At 48.1% G+C, this 8,452-nt stretch overlaps 1 protein-coding gene across 3 annotated transcripts in view; it reads right to left on the minus strand.

Annotated features, from left to right (window-relative positions):
• FSD2 (fibronectin type III and SPRY domain containing 2) overlaps nucleotides 1–5,825 on the minus strand; it is a 31,000-nt gene extending 25,175 nt beyond the window's left edge. Inside the window, exons 1-5 of one of the 3 annotated variants that reach the window (XM_083586571.1) lie at nucleotides 5,715–5,825; nucleotides 4,529–4,769; nucleotides 4,323–4,365; nucleotides 1,150–1,500; nucleotides 693–788 (exon numbers count right to left, since the gene is read on the minus strand). In XM_083586571.1, coding sequence (XP_083442697.1) covers nucleotides 693–788; nucleotides 1,150–1,467 — 414 coding nt within the window. In that variant the 5' untranslated portion in view covers nucleotides 1,468–1,500; nucleotides 4,323–4,365; nucleotides 4,529–4,769; nucleotides 5,715–5,825. Of the gene's footprint in view, nucleotides 1–692; nucleotides 789–1,149; nucleotides 1,525–4,322; nucleotides 4,366–4,528; nucleotides 4,775–5,714 lie in introns of those variants that run through there. The other 2 variants (XM_083586570.1, XM_083586572.1) reach the window with 2 other exon arrangements.
• Between the last annotated feature and the right edge of the window lie 2,627 nt (nucleotides 5,826–8,452).

Genomic DNA, 8,452 nt, shown 5'->3' on the forward strand with positions numbered 1-8,452 from the left:
ACGATTTCTGTTCTCATCCTGAAGCAAAGTTCTTAACCTGAAGCACTATTTCTGGGTTAGCGGAGTCTGTAACCTGAAGCGTATGTAACCCGAGGTACCACTGTATATATTTACTAAGTTATTAGCCAGCGTGTTGTGTTTGCCTTTTTGTTGATTAATTCAGTAACCAACAGAGGTGCAAAACTTCAAGGGTATTTACAAGGACACCCCCAAACATTACCTGCCTGAAGATGAAGAAGGAGAAGAACAGATTTCAGCCCCAAAGAAGAAGGTATTTTAACATGGTTTGGCAGTTTAAGGAGGAGTTCAGTATGGATGGGGCTTGTTTGATCTCAACTGGTAGGGAGTCCCATAAAATCCAGCCCACAGTCCTCAACATGTGGTTTCTAGTGGATACGCACCATGGGGGACTTCTAACAGTGACTCCCCTGAAGACCTCTGTGACTGGGCAGGGATATAAGGGATCAGTTCATCCTTGAGGTATCTTGGGCCCAAATTGCTAACTTAATACAAGAACCTTGAACCAGGTCTTGTAGCATGTGAGCAGCCAGTGCCAACCTTTGAGCACTAGAATTATGCGCTGGCAATAATCTATCTCCAACAACCGTCCAACCGCAGCATTTGGAAAACCCAAAGGTAGCCCCACAATCAAGTCCCACTCTTGAGGTTTCCAATGCATGAAGATGTCTGACCTCAATGGTGATAAAAATTTCCTCCAAGTGGCTAGAAAAGCTCTCCAGGTGAGTGATCTGATCTTCCAGTCTGCATACATTTTTCCGAAACTCATCCTATTCAAGAAATGACAGCGTTTAGCATACTGGATTGTTGTGGAAAGAGAAACCCCCCTCCTTCCAGACTGGATTGACTGGTTTTCTATTGTCCTCACTGTTAAGTTGTGGGTGAACATATCAGACGACCCAGCGATTCTTCAAACAGCTCTTGTTTATTCACAGGCCAGAACAGAACTGGACTGAAGGGTTCAGCCAGCCTGCTTATATAGAGTTCCAGTACAACATAACTGTAACAACTTTCTGTAACTATCCAATCACTGAATGTCACTTTCAATCCCTTATTTGCATATGTGGGCCTGAACTATCTACAGTATCCCCCTGCTGGCCCAGGGTGAGAACTTCAGTACATAACACTCACCTTTGCAATTTCCACCATGCTGCTAAGAGGAATGACCTCGTGCTCACTGTGGTCGCCACTCTGCTGACCAACAGCTCTGATCGGGACACAGCACGTAATGCAGTATGTATCTTCCATTTTGTCGCTCTCTCTTGTGTTGTCCACGGAAGGCAACCTTTGCTCCTCTGCGCCTTGAGTCTTACTGGTTTCGCACAAGCCCAGATCTCGCCTCCGGAAGGGCTCTTCCGAAAAGAGCTCCAGATCTTCAGCTGAGTCATAAAGCTCCAAGTGGTAGAATCTGGGGGGTTCTGCCTCGTTCTCTTCGGATCGTGTGTCCATTGCAGGAACAGAAAGACGGGGTGCCAATCTACCCTGCAGAGAGAGTTGTTTGGGTTATGAGCAGCTGAGGAACAAAATGCCACAAGATGTTCAGAACAGGCAGAGGGAGAGCTGCACGGCCACAATGACACGAAGGAAGAACAAAATACATTGGTACCTCTGGTTAAGAACTTAATTCGTTCTGGAGGTCCATTCTTAACCTGAAACTGTTCTTAACCTGAGGCACCACTTTCGCTAATGGGGCCTCCTGCTGCTGCCGCGACACCGGAGCACGATTTCTGTTCTCATCTGAAGCAAAGTTCTTAACCCGAGGTACTATTTCTGGGTTAGCAGAGTCTGTAACCTGAAGCATCTGTAACCTGAGGTACCACTGTATTGGCACTTTTAATAAGCAGGAGGAGTTACCTTTGTGTAGTGAAAAAGCCAAAGTCCTGGCGTATCTTAAAGATTTAAATCAGGGGTTTTTTGGTTATTGTTCTTAGCCTGGGGGCCACATGACATTCTGTGCAATTTTTCGGGGGCCTAATGACCAGTGGTGGGCAGGGCCAGAAGAAAACATAGGCGGAGCAACAACAACAAAACCTTGCCTTTGTACAGGTCCCCTCACCTTCCGGGGTAGGTGGTGTTGCAGCCGGGCATCCGTGCCCTCATAGTGACCCGGCTAGGGGGCGGGAGATTGACGCCCCCTCCACACCAACCGGCAGGGGGCGTGGCCACAGGTAATTTAAACCGCGGTGTGGCTGGGGGGTTCCCACTCTAGTCTCCACGCCAGATCTCCTTACCCATCCACCCTCTTTTTAAGTTTTGGTTTGGCATGACCTTGCTATGGGCAAATGTCGGCCGCCTTGTTGTTGGTAGGAATTTTTCCACTTGGCGAATTGGCACCGGCCATTTGGCTCTCGCCTGCCTTGTAGCCATCATCACAACTTTGCAAGGTTATCCTTTGCAAGGGCATCCTGTTTTGATACGGGCATCCTGTTAAAGGGATCCTGGGGTGTGGAGTCTGTCCGAAGCCCAGGTGTGGGCTAGGGCCATGCCACTACCCCAACAGGGACCCCCTCGGGGTGCCCCTATTTTATGTAAGTCTTAGGGTACCCCCTTCTGGTGGTTTGCCCTTAATTCGACTCCCTGCAGACGGGCGGGTGTCAAGATATAGCCTGGTTTCACCCAATGCCTAAGCCAAGCCGCTCACATCTGTAACCAATACAGTGGTATCTTGGGTTACATACGCTTCAGGTTACGTACACTTCAGGTTACAGACTCCACTACCCCAGAAATATTACCTTGGGTTAAGAACTTTGCTTCAGGATGAGAACAGAAATTGCGCGGCGGCAGCAAGAGGCCCCGTTAGCTAAAGTGGTGCTTCAGGTTAAGAACAGTTTCAGGTTAAGAACAGACCTCTGGAACGAATTAAGTACGTAACCAGAGGTACCACTGTACAGTCGTGGCCTGTTTAAGCTCATAATCCAAAACACTCATGGTGTGTTTATTAAGCAGTGCGGAACTACAGGGCACAGGGCCTTGGCACGCAATGGGCTTGTTTCCTCATTTGAACACATTCTTGTCTATCATGCAGTGGCGTAGCTAGTTGCTTGGGCGCCCGTGGTGGCACAAATGCCCTGCACCCGGGGGCGGGACAAGAAGCCCATGGGGCGGGGCAAGCCGGGGCAGAGCATGCTGCACGGAACTTCCACAGAGTCTGCAAGCCCCACGTTGCTGTTTCGGGCAGCATGGAGCCTGCAGGTGCCTGAGCCACTGCGTCACTCCCCAGGAGAGGTGTGTGGCTCGGGCGCACTGCAGGCTAGGCCCCACATTCATCCCCCTCAGTGATGACACCCGGGGCGTCCCCCACCCACTGCACCCCCTTTCCTATGCCACCGCTATCATGCAAGTAGCCACACAAGAACACTCAAAGAGGATGTGAAGCAGGACTGATGGAAAATGTGGCTCAGTAGGGTGTTTGGCGTTAAAGCTATGGTGTTCCCAGTAGTGATGTATGGAAGTGAGAGCTGGACCATAAAGAAGGCTGATCGCCGAAGAATTGATGCTTTTGAATTATGGTGTTGGAGGAGACTCTTGAGAGTCCCATGGACTGCAAGAAGATCAAACCTATCAATTCTGAAGGAAATCAGCCCTGAGTACTCACTGGAAGGACAGATCCTGAAGCTGAGGCTCCAATACTTTGGCCACCTCATGAAAAGAGAAGACTCCCTGGAAAAGACCCTGATGTTGGGAAAGATGAAGGGCACAAGGAGAAGGGGACGACAGAGGATGAGATGATTGGGTAGTTCTCGAAGCTACCAGCATGAGTTTGACCAAACTGCGGGAGGCAGTGGCAGACAGGAGGGCCTGGCGTGCTCTGGTCCATGGGGTCACAAAGAGTCAGACACGACTAAACGACTAAACAACAAAAGGGTGTTTGGCCTGAGAAGAGTCCCGATACCCTTATAAAGAGGCCTGGAGTGAGCAACAGAGCCTCAAGACTCCAGGACTGGCATGGACCTTTGTCCCCCAGCAAGGTGCCAACTCAGGGTTTTGTCGCTGTGCCCTTTCACCCTCTACCACAAGTGGCCTTCCAGTGGCCTTGCTGACCAAGGATCCAATTCAGGCCATTAAGAGAATTTCATGATAGTATAAACTTTATACTACAAAACCATACATTTTGTTTCAGGGTGTGTTTTTTTAGCAAACATATAATTTCAATTTACAAAGCATGAATGCACTTTCAAAACTACTGCATGCAGAAATATGCTCTCGTTATCTTTTTATGCCGCAGTCCAATTGCTCACATTTGTCTAAGTTTATTGAGCAGCATTTATTAAGCTGAAGCAAAAAGGGGTCATGGAGCAGCTTACCTTGAATCAGAGCAAGACAAGTCCCTCCGTGCAGGTTTACAGTCTTAAATAAAAGACGCACAAGGGAAAGGGCACAGGGAGGAAAATGGAAAATAAGAATCAAGACATGGGACACCCATTTTTAAACAATCGCTCCTACACTGAACAGCTGCGCCAGTTCAATCTACCATAATAAAAAAGGAGAATCTTGCTGTTCTGAAACTTGCCTTCTGTGTAAAGATTCCACAATTTCTTCTGGTACCCAGATAGCAGTAAACTTCACATTTGTCTCTCCTGACAAGCCTTGATTTTCATACGAAGGCAATTCTCTGCCAGGTTTCTAGATGGGCAACTGCAGACTTTTTGCTGTAACACGAGACAGCCGCTTCTTTCTGAGAGGGATGTCAGCAGTGATGAGCAAAAGCGACAAATATAGACCACCACTGGCTCTTGTTGCAGGGGAAGATCCTAAACTGTCACGAAGGAGAATGTCAGAAGCTGCCGGGAAAAGTTTGAAACCCCCTTGGGACCCATTCCCAATATGCTTCCACCGTTTAATTCCCTGTATTCCCAGTTTTCAGGCATGAATACTGTTGCTCAGCGAGTCAAAATGCCATCACATTTGCACATCAGGAAAGTTTCAGCCAGGACCCGATGAAGACATGCTCAGAGCCTAAGTTATGGCAGATTTAAGAGGTCCCATAACGTTACCCAAAACTGAGTTTAATTCAAAGACGGAACTCAATGCAAGTAGAATAACCTTTGATGTTTGCGCATAAGCCAGGAAAGAGGCAATGGTAGAATCAGAGCCAGGCTGAGACATTTTGCTGCCACAAAAGCTCCCCCCACCCCCAATCTATACACTCTCCCCCTCCCTGCCCCCAGCACCATACCTGGCCCTCCCATCACAACTGCACCCTCACCTGTGGCTGCACCTGTGTTGCTGCCACAAGACAACAACAGCACTGAGGATACAGCGGCAGTAGTGAGGGCAATGGCCCCTCCAGGTGGCAGGTAAAGGTAAAGGGACCCCTGACCATTAGGTCCAGTCGTGGCCAACTCTGGGGTTGCGGCACTTATCTCGCTTTATTGGCCGAGGAAGCCGGCGTACAGCTTCTGGGTCATGTGGCCAGCATGACTAAGCCGCTTCTGGTGAACCAGAGCAGCGCACGGAAATGCCGTTTACCTTCCCGCCAGAGCGGTACCTATTTATCTACTTGCACTTTGACGTGCTTTCGAACTGCTAGGTTGGCAGGAGCAGGGACCGAGCAATGGGAGCTCACCCTGTCGCGGGGATTCGAACCGCCGACCTTCTGATTGGCAAGTCCTAGGCTCTGTGGTTTAACCCACAGCGCTACCCACGTCCCCCAGGTGGCAGGGGGAGAACTCAAATCGCCAGGTGGGTGAGAGTACCTTTGACAAAAGGCAAAATTATTACGAGAACTGCGCATGCAGCTTGCAGGCTCCTGCTTGGCAGTAGCCAGCTGCAAATTCTAGCACAGACTCTCTGGTGCGGTGGCTGTCCTTCCCTCCTCCCCTTTCCCAATTAACCTCCATCTCCAGGGCTCAGTCATGCTTAATGACATCACCGTGGCCTGGCCCCCTCTGTGACATCACCAGGGACCACCCTTAGACCTCAGATTTGGGCCCTGGAATCTCAGGGACTGGGATGTTCCTCTACTGAGTGTGTGCAGGGGTCACAGAATGTCGGCCGGTTGTTTGTGGAGGGACGGAGCCGGCAGAAAGGAAACTGAGTCGGAGGGGAAATGCCGTGTAGGAAGGCGTGGCTGGCTGGCTGGCGCAGTGAACAGGAACACTGCAGCATTCTGTTGTCAGCCTCACTGGTAGTGCTATCAATTAGTCTGGAAGACAATTTTATCAGAAGTAGATCAGAGGACAAGGTATAAAGGGCCAAAACAGATCCAAAGGTAGTTGTGTTAAATTATTTAAAAGGATATGTGGACAAGGTGGGCATCAAAATTGTTACCAACCTATTATTCATAGCGGCAATAATATCCATATTATCTTATGGTGGTCGTTACGACTGATTCTTTAGAATCTGTTGCCTTTATGGCAAAAATAACTTATTATACACACCTGAGAAGAGAAGCAGGCACAGAATAAATATAGACTTTGGGCTGCATTCCTGTACACACACAGTAAGCTCTGTTGAATTCAAAGAAATGTCCTGGTGAATAATAAATACATAGGACTGCACTGACGAGGGTCAATGTTTGTCTTATACTGGAAGAACAAATATTGTTAGTGAAATAATTGGAACGTTATAGTAATGCATATGCAGAGTTTTTATGTGGAAAGATCCTTGCAAAAAAAAAAAATTACTTGAATTCACTTTAAAGGATAAAACCGTGTTTAGTAGTCTTAAAATAAAACAAGCCATCTGCTACCAAATCCTATCTGTTATGAACTTATATCAGTGATGGCCAAACTTGGCCCTCCTTCTGTTTTGGGACTACAACTCCCATCATCCCTAGATAACAGGACCAGTGGTCAGGGATGATGGGAATTGTAGTCTCAAAACAGCTGGAGGGCCGAGTTTGGCCATTACTGACCTACCTAAACAAGACGTAGGCAGAGCGATCCTTAACCTGAATCGCTGCAATTAGAGGAGTTAAGGAAGAAAGAGAGTCATCCACCAGGAAGCACCAGCCAATGGAGGGCATCAGTGTGGCTGCTGAAACTATGGGCAGGTGGAAGCGACTGCAGGTGGTACCCCTGGTGAGGACAGCAATCATGGGCTCTGAATGACTGGGCCAGGCCAGAGCAGTGGCAGACAGATTGCCCCAGGGAAGGATCCATTGGGCTGGGAAGGTTGGAGGAAAGGAAAAGGATCCTGGGGAAGGGAAAAGTAGAGGGTGAGGTCTACAGAAGTGCTAGGTTTCCTGGCCAGTCTAGGGGTGCTTCTACATACAGGGAAAAACCAGCTATAAAGAAGTCAGAAATTAAAGCATTATAACAAAAGGGAAAAAAACGCTATGTAAAAATTGCATGGAAATTTATTTTGCTCTCCAGTGCCATCTGGTGTTGCATGTTCATAATGCATTCAAAACATTTTTATTATTAATGTAGATAATGTAGGCTCAGAACCACTGGCTGTTTTGATTTGCGCCTCCCCCTTTCTCTTACAACTCTGTTGCGGTGTGTATGTGTGTTATGGTTGGATCAACATCTTTGTTCACGTCACCATGTGTAGCAACTGCTGTGTACAGCATCTTCAGCTGTCTTGAGGCTGCACTCAACAAAAGGAGAACCAAAACAATTGTAGATCCCACAGTTCAAACGACCTCAGAATTCCTAGTGCAGGTCTCGATCACTGCAGGCACTTTCTCCACTGCCACAGTCCTTCGGTAGTAGAGCAGGAAGCCGGACAAATCTGGAGCACAAGACAGACCTGAAGCAAAGCCTTCCGGCTTTTTCCCAAACTCCTGCGGATCTTTACCCCTGCCTCCTCCTGGAAATGAGGGAATCGCCACACTGCCCTTTGTCGCGTGATGTCTAAGCACACGCCCGAAATGTTTTTCTTTCCCCTGTTTTTTGCTGAATTGGAAAGCAAAGGCACAACATCTAATGTTTATTGGATGGATTCCCCCCCCCCCATTGATTTTTGAATTCTGAATTTACTGTTATTCACGTTTTATACTGTATTTTATGCTTTTTTTGTTGCATCAATTAAGTCTTTTAAATGTGTTGTTATCCGGCCTGAGCCCGGTTTTCTGAACCGGGAAGGGCGGGGTATAAATAAAAAAATATTATTATTATTTATTATAATTTGGCAAAGAGCGGGTTTTGGCGGAGAACAAAAAAGAGCGTTCAAACACGGGGCTTTAAAGTGCAGACGTGCCTGGGAATCTCTTGAGTGTGGATAATCCCCAACGTGGATTCAGAGGTAAACTGTGTGTTTGCCCGAAACGGCGTGTTTTCCTGGGAAAGCGGCAGAACGAAACAAAAACCTCTCTGGCGCGGGAAAAGCGGAAGGGTGGGTGTCCCTTGACCCCCCCATCTGGACCCTTGGCAGCTGCTTCTAGCGCGGGCAACGGATGCTTACAACTTCCAGATTAGGAAGGGAGCCCGCTTCCCACGGTGCAAAAAAAGTCCCTCCCTTCTTTTTAAAGGGGCGTGTTTGCTTTCAT

This window comes from Podarcis filfolensis, assembly GCF_964270895.1.
Source record: "Podarcis filfolensis genome assembly, chromosome: 14".
In the NCBI taxonomy this organism is placed as follows: domain Eukaryota; kingdom Metazoa; phylum Chordata; class Lepidosauria; order Squamata; family Lacertidae; genus Podarcis; species Podarcis filfolensis.